Raw genomic sequence first — 26,108 nt, forward strand, 5'->3', positions numbered from 1 at the left:
CCGAAAAAAAAAAAAATTCTTATGGCCAGATCTGGCAGCGCTTAGCTTGGCATGTGTGGTATATCGTTCCCATTGCGTCATTGCTATGCAGCACTGAGTGAACCTATGAAAGAGAATGTCTAGGGTTACTTACGTAACCCATGTTCTCTGAATAGGGAACAAGACGCTGCATTCGCTGCCAAGGTACTCTTGCTGCCGAGGAGGGCTTCCTCGGTAGAAAATCTGAGGAGCAGATGGCGCGTTCACTGCATTAAGATTGAATGACGTAGCGCCACTGAGGAGGCGCCCGCACTATCAGCCACGATCTATATGGGTTCAGACAATCGGCACTGCCCCAAGGGCATTCCCATCCATTGCGTCATCGCTACACAGCGTCTCGTTCCCTATTCAGAGAACATAGTAACCCAAGACATTTTCCTTGAATATTTTACAGGTAAGGTGTTTATTATTTTATTAAATTAACTTTGAAAAGTTAATTGAACACATCATGTCACAAAAGCTCTCATTCCTGCAGATCTCCTCCTTCCACTTGCACCTCAATAGCTCCACTGCCCTATAAATAGATCAGCATGCAGAATAAATCCTATTTATACTGAAGAGGTTAGTGCATACTGCCTATGATAACAGAACTGCCTGTCAATCATAACTCAGGCAACCTTGGCCTGGCAGCCATTTCCTGTCACCTGAGCATCCACTGCAATGACCTTGTGCATCCAAGTGTAGTTGTTGACATAGGACACCTGCTGGAATAAAGTCCACCAAGGGGCTTGGTCTGGGATCCATGTGTTTGTTTGGGAGGAGATGATACCAACCATTGGTGCCAAGTGAGCTCATGTCACTTGTCTGACAAAAAGATCTTATGCAGCACAACCCAGATAAATATAGCCCAAATACATCATATATTTACATCAAAACAGCAGGCCAGGCTCAACTCTGGAAAAATATGGTATTAAAACACATGTTGGCCATGTGACTTCATTAGAGAGGACTACGATCAGCACTACAATAGGTGCACCCACATTTGCAGTCTTGAACACGAGTTTGCTCAGTATATATTTTCCCATTCATGAATAGGTGAAGTCAAAATAAATAATGAATAATAATAATAATAAATAAATAAATATATATAGAGAGAGAGAGAGAGAGAGAGAGAGAGAGTGAGAGAGAGAGTGAGAGTGTGTTAAGACCCTTTCACAGGCCAAAAAGTTAATCATTCTAATTCCTTGAGAATCAGGAAGTCCACAGCTTAACTATAACGATAAAGAACAATATCATTGGAATCATGGTGCGTTCCAAGTCCTCCTGGGAAGTTTGTATTTATGAGTTGGGAAATGGTGTTTACGACGTGAGGAGCGTTCAAGTCACTTATGCCAATTAAAATTTTCTTAATTACCGACAAGAAAATGAAGAACAAAGAATGTGCATCAGGTGTGTTTTGCTTTGTTTTTAATCAATGAAGTTACTATAAACTTTATCCTTACGTAATATTTTGTTATATTACAATGCTATTATATTTTGCGCAGGCAATTATAATTTTGTTGCAAATAAAAAAGCCTGACAATGTCAAGCTGTTAAATACCTATTCTATACTGTGGTATTCCACCATGTTTCTCACTGACACGGCCCCAACTCGTAAAGATAGGGAGTTTCCCACTCATATTTACAACTTTGTGGTAGCATTCATGTACCTACAATTCATAAATATGATATTTCCAATCCAACATGACTTGGCACTATCACTTTCAGAATTATGTAATTTAAAGTGGCTCTTTTGAAAATAAATAAATAAAAAGAATAACTTCTAGTTTAGATTTTAAGTATATTCCTATAGAAAGAGAGCGTAATTTACCTCATTTTCTTTTGGCCACTACTGACTTACTATTATATTACCATTATATTAAAAGTGAAAAAAAAATAATAGTAATAAAGACTAAGCAAGCATGTACAAACTTGAATGATAGTGCAAAGGTTCTATGTATTAATCAAGCAGATTATTTCACATCTCCAATCACTTCAAGTAGAACACATTTCCTCAAGCTGAATGATTTGAGGTATCATTCATGTCCACTGCAAAAACGGTGCAGGATGAGAGTTAAGTGTCAAAGTTTAATATTTTCCAAAACCCTATAACCCAAAACCCCTTGGCTTAGCAAGCACAAAACAAACACCTTTACTCCATCACAGAGGGCTACTCACTTCTACCCCTTCCAAGCCAACAGAAGAAAAAGGCTGAAAACAAAACGACAAAACTGAAAATTCACATTTCACAGTCTTAACAGTCTTAAGGGTCTAAAAGGTAAACCATTATGAGACCAAGAAATGAGCTTGTAATTTATTGGTAGAAAAGGTCAAGGAAAATAATCGTAAAAGCCATGAAAACAAACTCCACTGACTTTCACCGTATAAATAAATCACTTTTAATCTTGCATAAGCTAAGTGTTTTGTACGTAACTTTTAATTACTTTTGTGCACACGCACATCCTTCAAATTACTCAAGACTCCAGGAAGGGTACAGAGCAAACAACATGTCTCTGCTTATCTGTGTAATCAGCATATGCAGCAGATGAAATTCAAAGTCAAATTTCATACACTTGATTGTTCAGAGGAATAGTTTCACACTTAAAGGTTCAATGCCAGTAACGTATTGGCTGTGCAGAACCAACTCCTATCCAATCCACTCCAAAACAACACGAGAAAGGGGAGGGAAAGAGGCACATTCACAAACACACTCATTCCACTCGCACAAAGAAGAGGTCCAGGGCTGCAGCAGGTTTTAATGCTATTATGGAAGGCCAGAGAATTTGCACACATGGCACAGCGTCCAACACACACACCCTGCCCTGCTATTACAAAATCTTGGACTCTCTTTGACAGATGTCAATCAACAGTAATAAATAAATTTAATCTTTAGAAGGCTTTGTTGGGCAGCAAGAAAAAAAAAAAAAAAAAAAACTCCATTACTTTCCTTAGAGGACCAAAGTTCTTGAGTCTGTTGTCTGCTAACAGACTACATTTAGAAATATTTTTAGACCACAGTGGCCACACAAGTAATGCTACATGAACACAAGTTTCCAACAAATTGAAAAGAAGGGGGAAAAAATAAAGAAGAAAGCAGCATCCTGTAAGTCTCGTTTCTGGAGAAAACTCCTCAGGGTCTTTGGGAAGACTGATGTGAATCAGCATTATCCCACCAAAATCCATCCTGACATCATCTCTTAGCTGTATCGGGATCAGTGTGTTTAAAGGGAGAGTGAGAGGGTGTGACATGGTAAGCAGCTCGTTGGTGATGCACAGGGTGTCACGACAGCATAGTAAGAAATCTTCAGTGCATCGGCCTCTAGACTCCCTCCTCCTCGTGCTGGTTGTCTCTATAGATATCTCTGACCAGCAGCACTCGAGTCAGGAGCCTAGCCAGCACGCTATTCTCTAGAGGTGTCGAGCTGAACCACAGCGGACTGTCCGAGGAAGCAGAGACCTCTGGCTTCATGTAAAAAAAATCTGTCCTCTGTCTCACAGACTCTGGGCTGAGGGGAAAGAGAGGAGACCAGTTAAACAACAACAACAACAACAACAACAAAAACAGCAGTCAGATCCCACACAGAACTAGAGATACAGCGATATTACAAATCTGGCTGATATAAAAATACTAAATATTTTCATGTTATGGGAGATAAACTGATATACATTTAAATAAAACCCTAATATCAATAGTTTTAAATGCTACAAGTATTTGTTAGGAATCACAGTAAGAACAAAGAATAATCATTTTGAGATTTGCTTAAGATAACAGTGTAAAATTGAACAAAAATTATTAAATATAATCTCTTCTGCATATTTATATCTACACTACGGATCAAAGTTTTGGGGTTGGTAAGATTTATTTAAATGTTTTTGAAAAAAAGTCTCTTATTCACACCAAAGTTGTATTTATTTTATCACAAATATAGAATTTTGAAATATTACAATTTAAAATATTTTTTTTTATTATTCCTGTGATGGCAAAGCTGAATTTTCAGCATCATTATACAAGTTTCAATGTCACATGATCCTTCAGAAATCACTCTAATATGCTGATTTGCAGCTCAAGAAACATTTCTTTTAAGTGTTGAAAACAGTTTTGCTGCTTAATTTATTTTTAAAACGTTTTTTTTTTTTTCAAGATTCTTAAACAAATACAACGAAGTTCAAAGCAACAACATTTATTTGAAATAGAAAATGGTCACTTTTGATCCTTGCTGAATAAAAGTCTTAATTCAGTTTTTGTTTTGTCTGGCCTATACATTTTTTCAAACAGTTTTACATTAATACCACACCAACACAGGAATTCTGACTGCACAGCTGAATCACCGCAGGGTCTCTTTACAGACTATGATGTGTCCTCATATTACAAGTGTCAACACCGTATTTCAGAATGTGAACAGCAAATGTTATAATCACTGGACACTGCTTAGTTCAAGTTGTTTAGCTAATCATGGTATTGGGTTGCCCTTTCCCACCGAAATAGAGCTGGTGCTCGGCCAAAGGATCTGCACACCTCTTTTAGATGAAGTTCTTCAATTGTATAACAAATAAACAGTTATGTGAGACTCACCACTTCGAAAGGTAAAGCTCATAGAGTCGGCACTCATGTTTCTTAACAGGACAGTGAGCAGATCCTCCTGAACCACTGTCCGCCTCAAAGTTTGAGTCACAGTCATCTTTACGCCTCCTCTTACTTCCTGATTGCTCTATGGAAAAAAATACATGTTTCATCATCAGTTACAAAACTTCTAAAAACTAAATTTTGAAACAAAATTTCTGCAAACAGCTCAAACCAAAAAGAGTGAAAATAAAAATCTGTTGCAGAATAACAGCAATAGTAATGATGAAGTGTAATATATATATATATATATATATATTTTTTTTTTAAATGCATTTAATTTCGCTATGGTATAGTGCTTCAGAGGAACACACCGTGCTGCTCCTGTGAGATGGAGGGGATGCGTATACAGACGGTGGTCTCATGGCTGTGTGGTTTGGAACTGCTAGGGCCGTAGACGTTTCCAAACGAGAGGCGTAAGTGCTGTTCAGTGGTGCGAAGACCAAAGTATTTGGTATTGAGATAGAGGAGGGATCTCAGTAGGACGGAGGGTGTCTGCTCCCCGAGCTGACCGCTGCTCCACAGATACTGCTCTTCCACACGACCCCACCGAGAACCTCAATACAAAACCACTCACACTTAACACTGGAACAACACTGATCATAACAGCTAATGCAAACTATGTTATTGTATTTCTAATCAGCAATAATATTACACAACATTTAAAATCAGGTTAAAGGAAAGACTCCATTTACTGAGCGCTTCTTGTGTGCGAAATGTCCTCATAGTTGGATTGAGTCAACAGCATTTTTCAGAATGTGAACAGCAATAGTTATAATCATTGGACATTTCAAAATGACAGCCATATTAGAATGATATCTTCACACTTACCATCAGGAAGGACACTGGGTTGCCAGTCTTTGAGGAGCTTGTTTAGTTCTTCCCCAAACATGTGGTACTGTGGGTCACTAAAAAGGTCATCTGTCCTTCCCTTGTCCTGCAAATACTACAAAACACCCACAAAATGTGATAACAGAAACATGACAGCACATTGCAAGACAAATGCCTTTAATAAAAAGTGATTAGGTCAGTTTCCAATGAGCAGTGTCATGTGTCCTCATAGCAAAAGCATCAACATCATGTTTCTGGATGTGAACAGCAAATGATTATAATCACTGGACACCACTTAACCCAGGAGTGCTCAAGCCTAGACCTAGTTTCCTGCAGAGTTTAAATTCAAACTTAACATAACTTAACTACTAACTTGATCACGGTCTCTTTATTTCTCCTTTTCAATTGATGGGAACTTTTGATTTTGAACTAGGAGTAGGACTTGTAATTTTATACAGGATTGTCTCATCACAAGATGGCTTTGAAGTTTGGGGGTCTCCACAGAAATTAACTTTAAAAAAATGTCCACTTTTGTGTGTGTTTGTGACATAACCATGGATGCGTTATGTCACCCCTTCATTTTTGTTTGCTTTATGCATAGTAAATGACCTTTTATTGACAAATGATTTCACAAAGCAATTTTGATAGTCTTCCACTGATTTCTATGGGTGATTTTTGGAGAGCTTATCAATATCAGACAATTTTAATATCGGGGAATCCTTCTTTGATCTAAAGACAAGAAGGTGTGAAACAAAAATTCATAAAAGTATAACCAAATTCAAGCATAATGACACTTGTATATCTGCAAATAAAAATGGCAAAGGCTACAGTTGGAATTTTTATTTATTTAATTTATTGATTATTTATTTAATCTATTTATTTAATTGTACACCCCTACTCTGGAGAAAAACCTGCATCTATATATTTTTATTTATGTATATTATTTATTTCCATAAGCACATTGTAACGTTCATTTATAACAAATGTACAGGTTTACTGACAATTTGATCCACTGCCCTTTTTAACAAGAGGCTCTGTGGTCTAATGCATCTAACACCACACCTGATTCAACTCACTCATACTCAACTCATTAGTAGAGACTGCGAGACTTGAATTGGGTGTTTGAGAAGCACTGGTCTAATGATCCTCTTTTACAGCTTTAATGCAACTAGCATGTGCAAGACTCAGGATGTGAACAGTCTCACCTTCTGGATGCTGAGACAGAGGTAAAGGAGGCTGTCTGGAGTATAGCGCTCCCCGTTGGGACGACACACCTCTTTGACGAAGCAAGATAAAGACTGATTCAGCTCTGCTGGGCTCAGGGACAGGAGACTGCCTTTTAAACTAACTGCCCATGAGAAACAAAAAAAAAAAAAAAAATTACCTTGAGAAACATCAGTACAGCATAAAGAGACATTTTAAGATCATCTTGAGGACTTTGTAAGACACTTGTTTACACAAACATGGCAAGAGTGTGATTCTACAATTAATTCATATATATCGAAAAAAGTGCCCTCATAACTCAAAGTGATCAACAAAATGGTTTCAGAATGTGAACAGCAGTGAAGTTATAATCATTGAGCACATTTAAACCAAACAAAAGTTTATGAAAATTTCCCTGGGACCAACTTGCATCAAACTGAATTAACGAAGTACAGATCAATTATGACGAATACCTTCTTTCTGGCTCTCCTTTCCTTTGGATTGACTGGACGGTGAGGCTTCAGATGTTGCCCATCTCCTCCATGCGTTTAAGCCGTATCTGGAGCTCAAGGGGAAAGAGGTTTCTGCTGCTGAGGACTCTACTGTTGGTGACGAGGATAAAGACTCTTCCTCTACTGCCCGCCTCTTCTGACCCTGTAGCAAAAGTAGGTCAGAAACATTAGCATACACACAGTTATTGTTCACAATCGGCCCCTGTGACTATGAGCCTCATATAAAACTTCAGCAATCACGACACATCAGCATGTGAACAGCAAATGGTTTTCTAATCACAGGACAGCACTGGATGTGATGTTATTGGGCTGGGTGCGTTCATTACCCTCCTCCTGGTTCTGGGCCGAGGCGTCTTCTCTTTCTCCTCAGCCAGGACTGGAGGCAACGAGAAGAGCATGTCTGTATCTAGACGCTCAACCAGGACGGGTTCTGTCGCTGGAACAGACCAGAGCAACAAGTCTTTACTACATACAATTTTGCCATTTGGAAACAGTGAAAACATATTCAGAGAGATTAACAGAAGAAAATACTTCAAGGTAGACATCACGATGGGTAATGTAAAGGGAAATGTTGACCCTCCAAACATTAAAAATATAATATGCAAATCTTTTGCAATAACAATCGTGTTCATTTGGTGGTACAGTACCAAGGGGCAGGTCCTTCTCCAGGTCCAAATCTGGTTCATACTTGTCATCTTCCTCCTCCTCTTCTGAGCTACCACTGCCATTTTCATGTTTTACACTTTCCATCTTCACTTCACTTCTACTGCTCTTTTCACATTTGATGCCTACAAAAAAAAGAGTTTTTTTTTGGCTGATTCTACACAATTGGTTCAAGAAGACACAATAGACATGCAGTGTCATTTTAACAAAAAACACAGGTGCAGTGTGAATGGAGAGAAAGAGAGAGAGGTTTATAAAGAAGTAGGGATGCACCGAAATTTCAGCCAGCGAAAACTATTGGGCGAAAATGACATTTTCGTTTTTTAGCCAGAAGGCAGAAAACATGAGCCAAAAATATATGCCGCCCCGCCAATCAGTGTTCATTGTTCAGGTTTCACTCTCGCACAGCATTTTTTGTAACTTTGCGAGTGGCACCACTTCCAAAGATGCACAACTTCGAAGCGACTCTGTCAAGCAGGCAAGTCTGTAATGGCACCCAGTTTGCTCCGCTCTGTGTGCGCTCACATGCTCTGATAATAATAGCTTTGTAGGACTATACTTTATTTTGATAATTGGTCAAAAAATAAATCTGTTAAATCTGATTCTGTTCCATAGAACTAAATGAAGAATATATTGTTATTTAATATTGTTTTAATTAGGGATGTCAATTTTCACAAATTCCCATGTTCGATTGTCATTTAAATTAACGATCAATTAATTGATTAATCGTTAGTCTTAATACTGCAATGTGTGTTTACTGCAGTGGCATATGTCAAACAGCACGACAGGGTCTGCAAATGCTGCTCAAAACGCCATGTTCCTCACCAAACGAATGAGAAGGGTTTTTAATCTAAATAAAGGGCATGCGTGCTTGTCAGAATGTGTATGCTCTTCCTGGAACAACGAGCTGAAAACGGCAACTAAACCCAATGAATTATAATAAAATAGTGTTCACATGTTATTTAATATGACAGTCCCAATCATAGTTATTAGTCGTGCATTGCTGTTTGAGCTGCGCGCGCTGAATGAACACCAGTAAACTGGGGCGTTATTTAACTCAAAGAAATGCATCCTAAATGAGATAAATCAGATATATACTAAATAAACATAATATTACAAATTATATCTGCACAAAATGACGCGAATGCACAAGTGAACTTGAACTAAGTTACGTGCCATTTAGATTTCAGAATGACTCATGTTGTGGACGCGCTCTTCCTGGAGCATCGCGATGAAACATGGCAACTAAACTCAAATAATTCACAGTTTTTTTTTTTACAATAATGTTCTCTTTATAATGTTATGTAATATGACAGTAATACCAGTATTACAATCATAGTCAGTATTAGTTGTGCATGGCCGTTTGAGCTGCGCGCACTGAAGCTGATCACCACACGCTACAGCATTAATTCGTAACCAAATGCATCATAAAGGCCTACACAAAATAAACAATAGTACAACTTACATTTGCAAAAAACAAAAGGCTGCGAATACAAATGCAAACTTATAGTAATGATGAAGGTGTAAAACGGTCCCAAACATAACTCCAGCGTGCTCGCTTTACATGTTTCACGGTTGAGCAGCACGTATGAACCTGCTTAATCAACGATCGATACGTTTTATCGATTAAATGTATTATCGACAATTAATCGAACATTGATTAATCGTTAACATCCCTAGTTTTAATATATTTTTTGTCCAATTTTGGTGTGTTACTTGTATTGGTGTATTGACTAAATGTATTTATTCGGCCCAGAATTATGATTTCGGTACATCCCTATAAAGAAGGGATTGTGGGATTGCTACTGGAGCAGAAGAGGTGAGGGTGTCAAAAAGCTGAGAAATGAGAATCTGTGTGAGGTAAAAGCAGTGACTTGCAGAATCTTGCTTCCATCTGTCAAAGGTGGATGGCTCCTAACAGGTACATACTTGAGCATTTTGGTTTCTCATCTTCTTCATGTGCAATCACTTCAGCCATCGCTATTAGATCAGCTTCAAGGGGGTCAGAGGGAACTTTGGCTTTGAGCTCATTGATGGTCTTCACAATCTGCTCAGCGTTCTGCAGTGTGGTTGGTAGAAACACTGGCACAGGCACCTGAAAGCACCAGAACGAGCCAGAGATCAATAAGGGTCATCTCCATGTAGTAAGGAATGTTGATAAGATATCTTTTAGACCATTCTTACGTTTTAATAAAATAGATAAAAAAAAAAAAATAAAAAATATATATATACAATTTTATATACTATAATAAATCATTTCTGTTTTATTAATTTAAATAAAATGAATAAATAAAAGAATATAAGCAGAACAAAGCATTTTCACAAATGGACTTTGTCATCACACCTCAATTGACATTGTTCAGATGTTTTATTTCAAGACATCTGCCAGGTTTTTGTCCTTAAAATGCTCTTGTGTGTAGAACTAATTTCTAACACATCTCATTGGTATGCAGACTAATGTAGTTATTAGAGATAGAGATTCATTGATTAAGGCAGAAGCGTCTCTACCAATAGCAAAGCTGTAAGTTTAACTGCTTCAAGAACAGCAACATTACCACCTTGCTACCGAGAAACGTGTGTGCGAGTATTTGTCTACTGTATGTGTATGTATGGGAGAGAGAGCATTTCCCATAGGTAATATGTAATTTCATGGAAATGGTTGTCATTTCTATTAGAGATGCACCGATCGACTGGCCAGGGACAGATCGACTGGCCAGGAACAGGCCGATTTTCCACATGCTTGGCCCGTACCGGTCTCACGTCTTTCCGATTTAGATCCGGCCCATTTTGTTACCAACGGCGCAGGCAATAACGTCACAGCCACATATAAACACGTCATTGGCTTGGAAGTTCTTCACTGTGAGTGAAGACGACACCAAGTTCGCAATTTGTAATACTTTTAAGACCAAAATAAGCCATGCTGCTGCTGTCATGTTATTCAAAAAACAAAAAGAAAATCACTCTTTGCTCTTGACTGAATAACTTTTGTAACTTTACTTGTAAGCATTAATCTGTTTTTAATTTTTATAATGAAGACTATCCAGTGTTATTTTACATTTGATTACTTCAATTTCTGTCGTTTTTCTTACCTGAATATAGGCTACTGCTCGACACACCTGAAAAACTTAAAGCCGTGTTTATTTCACATCTGTCTTTATTCTATTGCATTTATTTGTGCCGTCTATTTGCAATTTGTTTATTACTGACTTTTTGTGTGTTTTTTTTAATGAAAACATTTTTTATTGAAGAAAAGTAGATTTTTGTTTGTATATGCTGGCAATTATTGTTCTCAGAAAGAAATCTGCAAAAATCAGTATTGGCAGGTTACACACACAAACAAAATAATAATAATAACCTGATATATAGATAATATATATATATATATATATATATGATAATAGTTTTAGATTTATTGTAAATAGACTTATTTTGATCAATGTCTTCGTGGGTTTTGGTTCTTTTGCTGTTGTAATTGAAATAATTTGGCAAAGGATAGGGATCTGTAATGCGAACAAAAACTGCCGGAAACGTTTTACTTTAGCTGTACTTTACTGGAAAATAATTGCTTAAAATGTTAATCAACCGATCAAAGAATTAAGCATTTAACAGCCCATAGTATAAATATTATTATATACGTACTGCAATTGAAAACAATATGCTGCTTTCATTCTGTGAGGAAACACTTACCGGTACAGGTATTGCAATAGGAGTGGGCGTGGCCTGAGCATAGAGGTTCATGGGTATTGGGATGTAAACGGGAACAGGGATTGGAACAGGAACATACTCCTTTCCTGAGCCCTCCAGGCCTGCCTCATCTGAGGGGAAGCAGAGACAGAAGCTCATAACCCTCGTTCTTTTCCAAAAAGTTTATGCATTTGTACCATCACAGAACAGAAGTTGCTCACCTGTCTGCAGCGGTTTGCTCTGCATGTGGGGTTTGCAGTAGGTGGCCTTGGTCATGGTGAGGGGCTTACAGAGCACAGCTTTATTCTTCACATCCTTCAGGACCCCTCCCCCCGCATACGATACAGGCCCCTGAGTAAACGACTGCAAGAGTCACAATCAGAATGGACTACAGTGAATCGAAACGACTACTCTATGTGCCAATCTGTAGTTTCTTGTGTTTAAGAATGATTCAGTCAAAACTGACAGCACCCTCACCATCTTAGACGCTTGGGTTGGTCCTCCAAACCCTGTAAATGGACCAAAGGATTTCTTTTTTAACACGACAGCATGATTTAAATGTGCATATTTCCAGATGTGGGGTTTTATATTGTACCTAAAGCTGTGTTTTCCGGGCCTTTCTGTGTGGCCATGTCGGGCTCGTTCTGCTGGCAGTAGAAGCGCAGGAGACACTGCTGGTCACAGAAATGCTTCATCTCTGCACGCCACTGCACAGACTCCGTCAGGTTCCCCTGTACCTTACAGCAGTCGCAGCGCGCCGCCTAGTGGACACAACACAGAAATACATATTTCAAATTACTACAGCACAGATTTGGGTCAAAGATTCTAACCTGTAATTTCCAACAGAAATTATTTAAAGTATGAAAGATCTCTGATATCAACAGTTTCCATAAATATGTAATACCTCATAATAGTCCTACATTTACTGAGTGCATTTTAATCTGGAAGCCTTTTTTTTTTTTTTACATCAGTTCAATGCAATATGTCAGTCCTGTACAAACCCGTGTTCAGTGAACAAGCAGAATTATCAGGGCTTGGTCACATGATCTTAAAGCCAGGAATGATCAAACCAGTGTACCTTGTAGTACCAGTCGTCAAAATTTTTAGCACACGTCTCGCTGCAGAAGTCCCTGCTGACTCCATCTATCTGTTTGGTGACAGATTTCTTACACATCTGGGTGCAATGGTTGCAAGTGACACACTTCAGACCCAGACGCCTGGTGAAATCCTGCTTAAACAGTAACTTACAGCCTGCAGAAGGAATAAAAATACAGCCTGATATATCACACCTGTCATTATGAATACATTTAGTAAATAGTTTAAAATAATACATCAAATGCATTAGAACACTGTCCTCATATCCTAAAGATAAAATCACAGCATGTCATGATGTGAACAGCAGTAGATTTAATCACAGGACAATGTGCTGTTAAACGCGCCCAGATGTTTGACTGTAAACAGAATAATGACCTTCACTACAGAAGGGCCTCTTCACCCCCGAGAACTTCACAGTCTCATGCAGAGTCTTCTCTTCCTGACAGTACTCGCAGAACGTCACTATGCAGTGGAGCTTCTTGTAGTCATCACAACAGGCCTTACTGCAAAACTGATGGACTTTATCCTGCAAAGATCAGATATTCAGGCAAATAGTTTGGCCAAAAATCTAAATTATGCCATTATTTTCTTGCCCTCATGTCATTCCAAACTTGTATGTTCAACAACAAAATAAAAATTGTATGTTATTGGTTTTGATTTGGTGCATTTACTGTGTGCTTTTTTGTCATTTCAGATATCATTCACAACCCTCTACAGACACTGAGCTCGAGTCGCCATTGGATAGTACATTTTTTCAAATGGAATGCAAGAACAATGCAAATGACAAAATTCAACAAATATATAAAAATATAAATTTCAAACACTATTAAAAGTCAAGTAAACAGTCTAATAAAATAACAAAACAAAATAAATCAAACTACAAGCAATAGCACAAATAAACAACAGAACAAAGATGCAAATTAAATAAGCAGTGCTATTCAGATTTTACAGGTAGATCTAACAGTAGTTAAATACATATTAGTTAGATTAGTTACAGAAATGTAATAAAGTAGCCTAATCAAATGTAAAATAACACCACATAGTCATTAAATAAAGGTGAATCCTTATTAAAGTTATTCAGTCGAGAGCATCGAGTGATTTTTTGCAGTGAGTGAGTTTGATTAACATTAAAAACAGACAGCAGGAATATTAGGCTGCTGTCACTTTAAGACCAATGCACAGATCCAATAAATTGATACTGTACACATGCTTTTTCTCTCAACTGTTTACGTTCACTGAAGACATAACCAACAATGTTTACTAGGATACTCGACAAAATGGACATTCTGACATAATTTTGTGTGAAATTGTCAGTTCAAGAGCAAGAATACGTGAAAGAGAGCTTAATTCAGCATTCACATACTGTCAGACGTGGCTTTCTCTCTTACATCTTCTTGCGCTTGCATTTTTAAGCCTTGCCAATTTAAACATTCATGCAAATAATAAACATTCATGACAACGCTGCACTGGTCCAATTGGGACAGTGACAGTTCTGTCAACGAGCTCGCTCTTTCTCTTATGTTATGTGCACGTGTGAGAGAAAGTGACAGAGGGCACTCTCAGCCAAGCGACGGTGCATATAGCTCAGTGATATTATATCTGCACTAAACTTATTATTATTTTTTTTTCATTCACTCAATTCCAGGTGACTGTAATTGTACCATTTTCTAGCCATAGGCTAAAGATATTTTTAGTTGCCTTGAGTGAAATTTGGTCGCATGTGCAAGTGATTTACTCGCATTGTAGAGGGTTGCATCACTAGACTGTGGTTTGTAACTTAGAAATAAAATAAACAAAATAAAATATAAATATCAACAATAATAAAATAAATAATAAAAACAGAAAGTAAATAACAGCAGTAAGAAAAAGAACTCTGCTCCATAAAAAAATACCTGCATATGGGTTTGGAACAATGTGAATAATGGCAGAATATTAATTTTGAGGAGAAGAATTCCTTTAAAAGATTTAAATCTAACAAAATAATAGGCTAATTGAAAATGTTCTCACCTCCCACTCCAGAATCTCTGGCTTCAGGTTGAAGGAACCACGACAGTAATTGCATTTCAGCTGAATGTTCTCTGAAGCTGAAGCAGGAAGTTGCCCATTGGCTGATGTTTGGATGGTGGCATTCTGCAGGGGCATTTGGATAACAAAGTCACCAGTAGAACATCACTATTGTGTACTTAGAAATTGACATTCATAACATTTAATGAGGCATGTTCTAGCTTGAGTTCTTCTACTCAGTGTTCTACAGAAATGCTAGATATAAAAAGCTAAAATGGCATCTGAAGTACCTGGAACTTGGTGACACATTGTGAACTGCAGAAGCTCAAAACCTTCCCTTCAGGCAGAGTTGCCTGATAGTGAGGTAATGCATTTCTCTTACAGAAGTGGCATGAGGGCTCAGAATCTACAAATACAAACAAGATCAAACATGAGCTGACATTTATAACAGATACTCAGGGCTCGACATTAATGCTTGTCCGCTTGTCCGGGACAAGTGGATTTTTTGAAGGGACAAATAAAAGAGAATTTTACTTGCCCGACCGGACAAGTAGCCTGATTAAACGTCAATAACAAAAAAATAACTAGGGAATCACTAAAATGAGAGAACGATTCTGATTGTATTATATTTATTGTAAGTTGCGATCGATAGTGGATAATAAATGTATTACTGACGGTAACAAGGTCGCGCTGTTGAGGCTCACGCAGCCTCTCGAGGAGAAATCCAAACAAATGTAAACTCAGTTTAAACTCAGTTAACAACATACTGCCAGTGCCAAAATTCAAAATGTGTTTTAATATTTTTAACATATGATACAGCTTAGCAACCTCACACGACGAGTGCTGTTTTCTTGAGTACCATCACGACTGAAAATGTGACACTTACATTTTAGACACAATATTGACTGTTTTCGTTCTGTTTCAGCAGCAAAAATAGTTCTAAAAGATCACAGCAGAACCATAACGCATCTCACAGCAACACTTAACCGTGTTTTCATTACTGATTCAGCGTTGTGTACGAATTGGCTGAGTCAAAGATTCAATGACCCATTCATAAACATCTGTCTCGTTCTTGAATGAATCAGTTGTTTGAACGAATCGTTTGAATGAATGACTCAATGACTCGCTCATTAAGATGGTCGCCTGCCGCCTCCTACTGGCGGTTTACTTTCATGTTTAAAGGTATCATTCTTTCCAACGTTTCTTATTTGTATATTCAAAAATATTTAAAACGATCTCATATGCATAACATTATTTAATGCAGTTGTAAATTTTCAGTGTAAATGATTTAATTTGATCAGCCCTTCCTAGGGTAACAACAGCCCTATATTATCTTATTAGGCTATTCCAATTTAATCTATTGATAAAATTTAAAACTAAAGATGAAGCATACACTTAAGATTTGGGGGAGGATATATTTAAATCTGACAATATGCAGATTTAAATATATCAGAGCTGACTGAACACAGATGAGGATATTTCTTCAGAATAAATTATATTTACAGCACACACACACCAAAAACATTCCGGACAAGCAACTTTTTTACTCGGACAAGTGAATGACAGATTTGGGGGCCGATCACACCTGACGCGTTTTTTGCAGTGAGAGGCGCCTATTTTCAATTGGTTTCCTATGGCAGCGAGCGTTCTGCACGCTGTTTATGCGCCTGCTGCGCCTCGCGTTTTACCACCCGCTGCGCCTCGCGTTTTTGAAGTTGAAAAAAAAAGCAACTCCGAGCGGAAAAAGCGCTTGACGTCATCGCGTTTTTTTCCACTGTCCAATCGAATGAAGTGAGAGGCGGGCCTTCCGTTTAAGTAATGAAAGCGACAGTTGCTTGAACGCCAGTAGAGTGCGATGATAGAGGATAAACTTGTGGTGCTCTCGCGGGTTACCAGGAGCTTAACGACTTCACGAACCGTAACTACCACAATGTTAACAGAAAGTAAATAAAGGTAATAAAAGGCTGATTTTGACGTTTACTTGACTGACAGGACAGCTGTATCATTAGTTGCCTAGCAACATAAAAAACGTAGCGCACTGCTCGTTCTGTGTAATGTAAAGTGCTGTGCACCTCGCGTTTTCGAACCAGAAAAACGCGTCAGGTGTGATCGGCCCCTTACTTGTCCAAAGGACAAGCACATGAAAAGGCTTAATGTCGAGCCCTGTGAGTTCTTCCGACCTCAAATCTCTGACTCCGAATTTGTAGAAATCAAATTGCCTGGTGAGCATAAATGTGGTAAAAAAAATATGGCCATTATATGTACTTCAGAACAAAAAATGAGGACAACATTTCGCAAATTCGGCACATGCTATGAAATCCACATCAAACTTAGGCATTAGGGGAACACAAATGTAGGCCGTTGAACACTCATTGAGTGAGTTGCAATATCAGCTCTAGGTTTTGATTATCTACTCACTCTGTGCAGCAGCTGTGAATTTACTCTTGGTCATACAGGCTGTGGTGCAGTAAGACTCCATGGCTCCATTTGACCCGATACACTGAGTGGCATCAAATGATCTGCACATCACCTTACAGCCACTACACTGCACTATCTTCCCATGAGTCTGTGGAAAGAGAATAATTGAGAGTAATCACTAAAAACATCAGACGTAGGGCTGCACAATTAATCAAAACAAAGCCTAAATAGCAAAATGGCTTGGTGTGAATATCAAATTACAAAGGCTCAGATTTATTTAAATATTAGGGCTGGGAGAAAAATCGATTCACCTAGCTATCGCAATTTTTTTTTTTACGATCCTAAAATATTTTTTTTATTCCAGAATCGATATTAATTCAAATTCAATTGCTTTATTTTTGTCCTTGCTTGTAGATGAGGTTGACAGAAGTTAGCCACTTTCATTCCAACAGAGGATGAAATGTGTCGTTATCTATGAGTATTGAGTGACGTAATATCCCAAGTGGACGCGTTGAAGAGACGTGAGACAAAGCACTGAAAAGCCCTCGCGCTACTCATATGCTGAGAGAGAGATAAGACAATAGATCTGCACGATTCATCTTTAAAAGACTGATCTCGATTCAAACACCCACGCGATCTTTCAATTCGTCTGTCTATTAAACTTTGACAAAATCATATCGCAACATTCAAAGCTGTGTTGGCGCTGCCGATATCGAATTGCAATACTTGTAGAATCACAATTCAAAAAATAAATAAATAAACGCAATACATATTGTAGTGCAGGGATAGGCAACTCCGGTCCTGGAGGGCCACTGTCCTGCAGAGTTTAGCTCCAACCCTAATTAAACACACCTGAACAAGGCAATCAGTGTTTTCAGGATTACTAGATAGATACAGGCAGGTGAGTTTTTATCAGGGCTGAAGCTAAACTCTGCAGGACAGTGGCCCTCCAGGACCGGAGTTGCCTATCCCTGTTGTAGTGTGTTAGAGTGGCTCGGTTCACAGCACATGCTGCTCCACACAAATTCATCTCTGCATCTGCTGAGTTTGAGTCACTTATATCATGCATTTGAGAATAAATTAGATAATGAAGACTTCTGGACAGCCATAAATGTTAGTATTGTAATTTTACAGTTGCACTGTAAAATAAATTATAGTTATATTGTTATTTTTCTTAAATAATTGATTTTATTTTACAGTGAAATATTATAATAGTAATATTTCGTATTTTTATATTTTTGTTTAGTAATACTAATACTAATTATCTAATGCTAATAAAAGCATAGCAAAGCTTTTTTTTTTTAAATCACAATTTTAAATCAGAAACAAGATTTTCACAGAACTGTGGGATGTGGACCTTACAGTTTGACTTTGTAGTGTTTCTTGATTTGAATGTCAATCAAAGACTGAGCTGAAAGGAATGAGTGAATTTTTCAGGACTTTAAAACATCAAACTAAAACACTGACCTGTTTATAGTCCCTGATGCAATTTTGACAGCAAAAGCGTTTCTGCTGACCATCGATGAGTAAAAAGTGGTTAGCTGTGGTACGACTTGGCAGGTAGTTCCCACACTGTTCGCAGCAGTTCATAATGAGCCCGTTAGCCATTCGGTAGCGATTAAAGCACGCGTCACTGCAGATCTTGTGGGTCACGTTCTTGAAGCTCACCTCATGTCGAATCTGGAGAAGATACAAAAACATACATCAAAATGATGCATTGTATTTAATGATCATTCAACAGTTAGATTAATGTTATAAATCAACCAATAGACTACTGAATTGGTGTAATGGTCTTTTCTTGTCCCCAAGGTGATCGCTATGGATACACCACAAAATACAGTCAAGGATAGCAGTAACCATGGCTACAAGGCTGGAGGGCTTGATAGTGCTCTAAAATTATATTCTACAATGCACAACAGTAAAAGGTGGGTGAAAATTACAGTACTTGGGTTTTCCATCCAGTTGCAATGAACCTGTATTATACACACAATGAAAACATGAGATGATTCTGACCATCCTTCCAAATTGGCAGCACTTTCAAAGGCAGTATTCCAGCGCTCTATTGCGAATGAAAATTATTTGGCCGCACAAGTTTAAATAGTCAAAATTCAAAAATTTCTGTACATAATACCATCAGAATAAAAACTCCCTAAAGCACATTGCATCACTTGCAGTGTATACAACCTTGCTGAATGTAATGGGAATAATCTAGCTCTAATGCGTCACACTATTCATCATTAATTAATAAATCTATGCCGATATCTATTATCTAAGCCGTTACCATAATATGATTCATTAATTCACCATCATCACCCAGTTCACGATGGCTGCCTTTCAGCCATCATCACTGCTGCTTTTATTGAAGGCCTACTGAGTGAACATCATGTAACAAAAACTTATTAACGAACAAAGCTTTTTTAACTAGGATAAGGATTTGTAAATGACAGAATAGAGACATATTTATGACAAACTCTTTACGATTGTGGCTATGAAATGGAAGTAGCGTCAGACCTTTTCATCTGCTTTGTGACGTACATCCGAGAGTAAAAAATGCAGGGCAGGATTCTAGTCAGTTGTTGATTGGATTTAGAGATGTGGGCATTGCACTCGAAAAAGAGGCAGATGAACGGTTAAAGCAAGACTCAATGATTGGAGTCATGTGAAGTCATATGTCACCGGAAGGCCCAGTTATGACATTTTAATTAAACACGGTCAAAACAATTATAAAAACTGAAACATATGTACGGACGAATTGTTCACAATAAAATCTATAACATGCGTTTAGAAAATCGTTAGAATGAATTTATTTCATGCAACTTTCATGACCATTATTTCAGAAGACTTAACATACATTCAAACAGTTTGATTCATACATTTCGCTTGAAAAATTTGGGGGTCAGTACCATTTTATGTTTTTGAAAGAAGACTGAAGATTTTAAATTCATAAAATGAATTTATTTGATTATCAATGCTGAAAATGGTCATGCTGCTTAACATTTTTGTGAAAGCATTTTTTTTCAGGATTCTTGAATGATTCAAGGACAGCATTTATTTACATTGAAAAGGTCAAATGCCCTTTGTTATGCATCAAGTATAATAACTGATCTTCGCCCTGTGCATCGTAAACAGAAACGCAAGCACAGAGCCCCGATCCCAGAATTCACATTCTGAGTAACACCATATCATAACCAGGCACAACAAAATTCTTGATAGAAGCAATTTGTCCGTACACACTGAACATGAAACAAACGGTCACAGACAATAATATGCAGACATAGTCATGGCTGCAGCTGGTTATGGGTATGACAAGGTGTGAGAGATTCAATCCAAATCAAATGTATAGCAGAATGTAAATGGTCTGACCTCAGTGAGCTTTCCACAAACGGTGCACTTCGTTTTGAGCTGGTTCTTCTGAGGATTCTGTTTGTTTTCATAAGCTGCCAGGCAGCCTGTGCTACAGAACTCCTGAAATGATTCACTGGAGTCCACCTGGGCCACTATGGTGCCTCCTTTCATATTGGTAATGTCTCTGATTTGGAGAAAAAGAAGCACAAAAGAGAGAATGACACGCTAAACAAAAAACAATCAAACCAATGTACTTCTATAAAAAGCAAGAGTGGTTAAGTGTCGTTTTAATCTACGGTTAACACTTTCAGAAATAAGTTCACTCTCTGAAACTCATTTTAAAAAGTCGTACTTCTTGCACATGGTGCAGCTCTTCTTGGGAGTGGGCTTATGGGAGAAGGCAGACAGGCAGGTTGTCGAGCAGAACAGGTGGGACGATCCTTTGCGCTGGTACGCAGTCTGGCCTTTCTTCAAAGGCTTCTTACAGTTGGCGCATGTGACTTTCATGGTGCGCTGCGGCTGCTGGGATCCTGAGGAGGACTGGCAGGGAGGTTTGGGCAGAGGAGCTGCAGGAGACGGCGAGTCCACTCCAGGCTGCTTCTGGTTACGGGGAAAAGAGGCCGACTGGGAGATCCATGAATCTGAAGGAGAACAAAAAAAGATTCAGCCTCATATACATCATGACAGTCCCTATTAAGAAATCTGCAAACCTTCTGGTTTTTGAATACTGGTAACAAACAAAACAAAAAATACTACCTTAAACTACTGTAAAATATGCACATGAATGGATCAAGTGATCATCAAAGTTTATTAAGATCAATAGAGCATCTCTTAAAGTCCTTATTCACCTTATATTTTCTAAATTCATGTTACAAATTATCTGTGCAAGCATTTAAATTTTTTTTTTTACATGTTCTGACCTCGTAATATTTAATCAAATCATTACTCGACCATCTGGTGAAAACAACAGACTTCTTTCTGGTGACATATGCCAGACTTCTACAATCATATAGTCCTCTTAAACTCCACCCCTGCAAGCTCAGGTTCATCTACATAAACTTTTGAGATCAACGCTCACATCTCAAAATCCAATCAATAATCAATGCATTGAACCACCCAACATTTTTTGTTTTTTGACAATTCAATTCCTCAAATAAAGAAGAAATGATCTGTCGCTACTTCCATTTCATTGCAACAAATATTAGCCTATATATAAATATCTGTCAGTGTGCCATCTTTCCTAATGGTATAAACATCTTTGCACAACATGCATTACGGATAATGGCGCATTGCCTTTGGAAATTAAAACCTCTAATACAGATATGGTATTGTTTTGTTAGTACTAGAGAAACAAGTCAATGCAAGCCTAATGTACATCATGTTCTGTGTAAAGGATGACACAGCAGTTACATGTGGATGATTTACCAGATCTCTGGTGTGTCCCCGTTTCTCCATTCTGCACAGGTTGGCTTGCAGCGCTAATGCGTCCTGGGTTGAATGTGGGTGACGGTCTGCCGGCTGTACCCTGGTTCTGCTGGGCCTCTGGGTTCAAGCTGAATGCACTGCTGATCTGCAGCCCATTCTCGGCCCCCTCCAAATCCCCCAACCGGCCTGCCACTGGACCGCCCTCGCCTTTCAGCGACGTCACATTCGTGATCATGAGGTTTATATCCTCTATGTCCGTTGCTGTTGACGTTGCCATTGCAACCGCAGAAGAGTCCATTCCCAGTGTGGTAACGCTAGCGATTTTGATTTCAGAGTCAGGCTCTGTGCTGCTCAGGGCATCCTTAGCCTCAGAGGGTGGCGAGGAGGAAGAGGCGGCACCCTTGAGCTCAGAATCCTCCTCATCGTCGATAACGATTGGCTCACTCTGGCTTTTGGCCGTGGTTGATGCGGTTGTGCCGGCGGTAGCTGCAGAGGAGGGAGGATTGGGCGCCTTGGATGAAGCTGTTGCCGTGGTAGCCGACTCTGCACAGTCATTGGCAGCAGCAAGGGTCTCTACAGGTGTGGGGCTGGGGGGCTGTACTCTCCCCTGAGACTGAGCAGGAGGCCCCTCTACCAATACTACATCATCATCATTGTCTTCTGAGGCCTTGGGCAGGTCTGGTGCTGTCTGTGACTCTACTGCAGATGGAGTCTGCTCTGTTCTGGGAGTTTTCACATGACCCTCCTCTTCCTCCTCCTCCTCCTCCTCCCCTGTGACTGTACATGCCTCCTCAACATCTGCCCTGGCTTCCAAATCTCCATCCATTGCTTAGGCAACCACCTGTAGACACAAACACAATGAGCTGAACAATTACCTGAGGAAGCAAAAAAGCCACGTGAATATTATGAGTATAAAATCAGCTTGTTGATCAATAATCCTTGAATTGCCGAAAGATAAATTGACTAACAAAATGAGACCAATCTGACTACAACCTGTCAAAATTGAACAAATTAGATCAGTATAAATGTTAATAATAACAGATGTCAATGTGATTAAGAATTTACCAAGGGATTTAAAAAAAATCTAATTACAACAAGGGGGTTTTTGGAAGAAAAACAAAACTGTGTTACAAACTTAAATTATGAAATGCAAGAAATTTAAAATGATTTGTATCCATGATATCATTATCAAGAAACAGTCATCACTAAGCAACCACATTTATTCACTCAAGCAAAAGGCTAATAAATGTGGAGAAACTCTTGCATCATCAACATGTGACCCATTTAGACTTATTACAGGGGCTCAACACACGCCATTTACCTATAATGTGTTTTCTGTGTTATGTGTTAAAGTACAGTTAAAAAAATAAAAACAACAATGACATCAAATCTTTTTGCTCTCTCTGTAAAATCTGTTAATAATTTTTTTTGACTGCAACAGTTTAGCCTCAAAACCATGTGCAACAAAAAGCAGTGTAATACAACTTTACAATGGATGGATTGTCATAGCAGACACAGATTTCCAAAAGGCAAAGACTTTGGTTGAACTTCAATACATCTGGACTGCAATGCAGAGCTTGGAGACAGTCTGTCTTGGTCCATTCCTAGGCTTTGACACCGAATGCCCCATTTCAGCTGAGATCTTATGTTGATGCAATACCGGCACAGACTCCGTGTGAAGGCAACGCCAAACAGCAAATACAAAAACACTGCTCAAATAGATGTGACACAAACATGTTAACATTTTGAATCTGTGGGCTTTCCTTGCAGGGTGATGATGCCATGATCAGGATGCTGGAGAGAGGAAAGTACACGCAGCGTTACTGATCCACCTCTCAGACATGATATAATCACATGCATATGCGCCACGCGCGTGCCAAGTCTGCATTCTGAGCAACAACGCAAATGTTTTCCGAAGGTCCCCACTAAAATGCATCGCAGTTTCATGGCCCCATAAAGCTGCACTTCTCGAGCACCACTAGTGTCAATTAGCAACATAATGAAGTCATTTGGGGGCAATTCCTACCATTCACCCCTGGGCCGTGCCCTTGACTCCGGACCCTTCGTATCCACACACGCACACACCCGACCGCGATCCGCGCGCTGTCAAGGCAACCGGATGACGACGTCAACACGCGGTGCTTCAAAGGCTTACATTATTTTCTGGAAACTCAAGGGCCAACTGGTCTGCAAACTTGCTACGCGAGACCCCCAAGGCGGGAGGAGCCTCCCAATCTACCCCAACTGCCCCTCTTCACACAAAATCCCCGGCCCATGTGTCGACTCCCACCCCTGGCCTCTCTGGCGCAGGCAGCCATTGGATTAGCGGCGAACTGGAGGGAGGAGAGCCTCCGAGACTGCGCCATTGTTATTGTAGCGAAACAAATTACTCAGAAGTAGTTATCGGAGAATAATACCCGCGACAAAATTGGAGGGAAACTGAATGCAAACATCATGTGTCCGAATATAAGCATAACGGCACTCTAAAAGGTTTAATGCTATGACTCTTGCTATGAACACACTTCCAACACATCAATTTAGAAAATACGTCTGCTTTTGGCTATACTTATAATCCCCTTTGGGAGTTCTACGAGGATTAATATTTCTTGCCGATATTAGACTTGAGTGAAGGTTTAATTGAAGTTACCCGTTTACCCCTGGCAATCAAAAGGCAATATATGTGGTGCCGTGTGGGGGCGCTGCAAGTTAAGAAACATCAACTATAACGCCAATAGGTGACAAGCCACAAATATATTACTCAATATTCCAAGATTGCAATTTAACTAGGGTCTAAAAGCACATCTACCAATTAGCTACTAAAACAAGAGCTATTTACAAATTGGCGAATCATCTTGCCCCCTTCAGTCCGCGGGTAGCACTGCTTCATGTCCGCCATTAGAGAGCGAGCGAAACAATGCGCGAGAGCATAGGCAATAGCACCCTGCCACGGCGGAGGGGGGAAATCTCAGGCGGGGTAAAATTGCACGTTAAATTACCCTCGCGTACAAACACAGGTGACCCCGATAGTTTCCTTGGCTCGAGCTCCGCGGCGGACATAGTTGTAAAAACTTTGGCCAATTACGCACAGTTCAGCATCAAAACGCCAGAGAAATTCTTACCGGAGTAGAGCTGGAGATGATAGAGCGCCACTTTTGTGCCTTGACATAAATCCTGGCGCGCATGCGTGAAAACGTAGCGACGTTCCAGGCGCGTGGGAGGAGAATACTGCCAGCGCGAGCTCTTCGCGCTACTCTCACTGGATCGTGCGCGCGCTGGTTATGGGAAGTCCGATTTTTTATGGGAATCGGTTCTTTTGAACAGCTCCTTTCTAAAAACACAATTCCGTGATTCTTTTACGCCATGACGTAATAACGCCACCACGTGGTCCTTGACGTCCTAGCGACAGCGTAGCACATTAAATGTTCCTAAAGGTTCCATTTGTATGCACCTTATGCTATTGCTAATCTCTCGAAATGCTATAATCATCTCACTCAATTTTTCTTGGCTCAGTATGAATCAGACATTTTCAGAAGAGACGGTTCTCGGTTCAATGAGTCAGTGAGTTGTTGACTCGAAAACATCTCTGACCGAATCATGAACGAACCTTTCAGAGCTCTTGTGTACAATGGTTCAACTGATTCATTGAGCAGAATCGACTCAAAAGGATTATTCGTTTACGAACCAGACACGTGTGGTCGTTTGAGATTAGCAGGAACACACAATGACAACTCTTTACATATAGTTCGTCATGTTGAAGTTTTAAATTGGATAATCCAGTGAAGTCATGCAAGATTTGTAAATCATTGTTTCGGTCGATTTCATTAGAATGGGATTTAAATGAACGCTTTAACTTATATGTATAGTCTAATATCTATTGTGTAATTGAAAAAAAAAATATGCAGCAACAGTTAAGGAAAATGCCACTTAATTTCTTCAGTTTATTAAGTGTTAGTTTCTTGCAACACTTCTCAAAGCAGAACAATAAAAAGTCAATAGCTGTAATTATAAACACTGGAGCGTTAACTGGGTAAGCAAGTACACTTGGGTGAAAATATGGCGACGGAACTGCATTACGCAAGAGTCAAAGTTACATGTTAGGAATCCTTTCTGTAATAAACACATCCTTTCACGAAACATATGACAATATATGAAGCATATGACAACTTTTCTGACTTAAATTACTTAATAAAACAAGTGACCACTTTAAAGACCTCCTTGCCCAACACATGTGGACACTAATGGCATCGAAAGAGGAAGCGAATCGAGTGACCCAGTTTTTCGTTGTGAAC

At 39.1% G+C, this 26,108-nt stretch overlaps 1 protein-coding gene across 4 annotated transcripts; it reads right to left on the bottom strand.

Annotated features, from left to right (window-relative positions):
- Positions 1-2,320: 2,320 nt before the first annotated feature.
- Positions 2,321-25,097, bottom strand: zmym2 (zinc finger, MYM-type 2). Of its 4 annotated transcripts, none has more exons than XM_084123436.1 (23): positions 24,939-25,097; positions 21,820-22,660; positions 20,747-21,035; positions 20,413-20,578; positions 18,517-18,729; positions 17,050-17,197; positions 14,922-15,037; positions 14,635-14,757; positions 13,003-13,153; positions 12,611-12,783; positions 12,128-12,293; positions 12,010-12,041; positions 11,754-11,883; positions 11,536-11,663; positions 9,778-9,943; positions 7,833-7,973; positions 7,512-7,621; positions 7,147-7,327; positions 6,676-6,818; positions 5,471-5,585; positions 4,954-5,196; positions 4,592-4,727; positions 2,321-3,524 (listed from the first exon to the last, which is right to left on the bottom strand). In XM_084123436.1, exons 2-23 carry the CDS (start codon positions 22,643-22,645, stop codon positions 3,338-3,340), a joined length of 4,083 nt encoding a protein of 1,360 aa, XP_083979562.1. In that variant the 5' UTR covers positions 22,646-22,660; positions 24,939-25,097; the 3' UTR covers positions 2,321-3,337. The 4 variants fall into 4 exon arrangements, with proteins under 4 accessions (XP_083979562.1, XP_083979559.1, XP_083979560.1 ...); XM_084123433.1 differs by having other exon boundaries at positions 11,754-11,895; XM_084123434.1 differs by having other exon boundaries at positions 11,754-11,895; positions 24,816-24,944.
- Between the last annotated feature and the right edge of the window lie 1,011 nt (positions 25,098-26,108).

The sequence above is a fragment of the Abramis brama genome (assembly GCF_963993115.1).
Source record: "Abramis brama genome assembly, chromosome: 8".
Lineage (NCBI taxonomy): Eukaryota > Metazoa > Chordata > Actinopteri > Cypriniformes > Leuciscidae > Abramis > Abramis brama.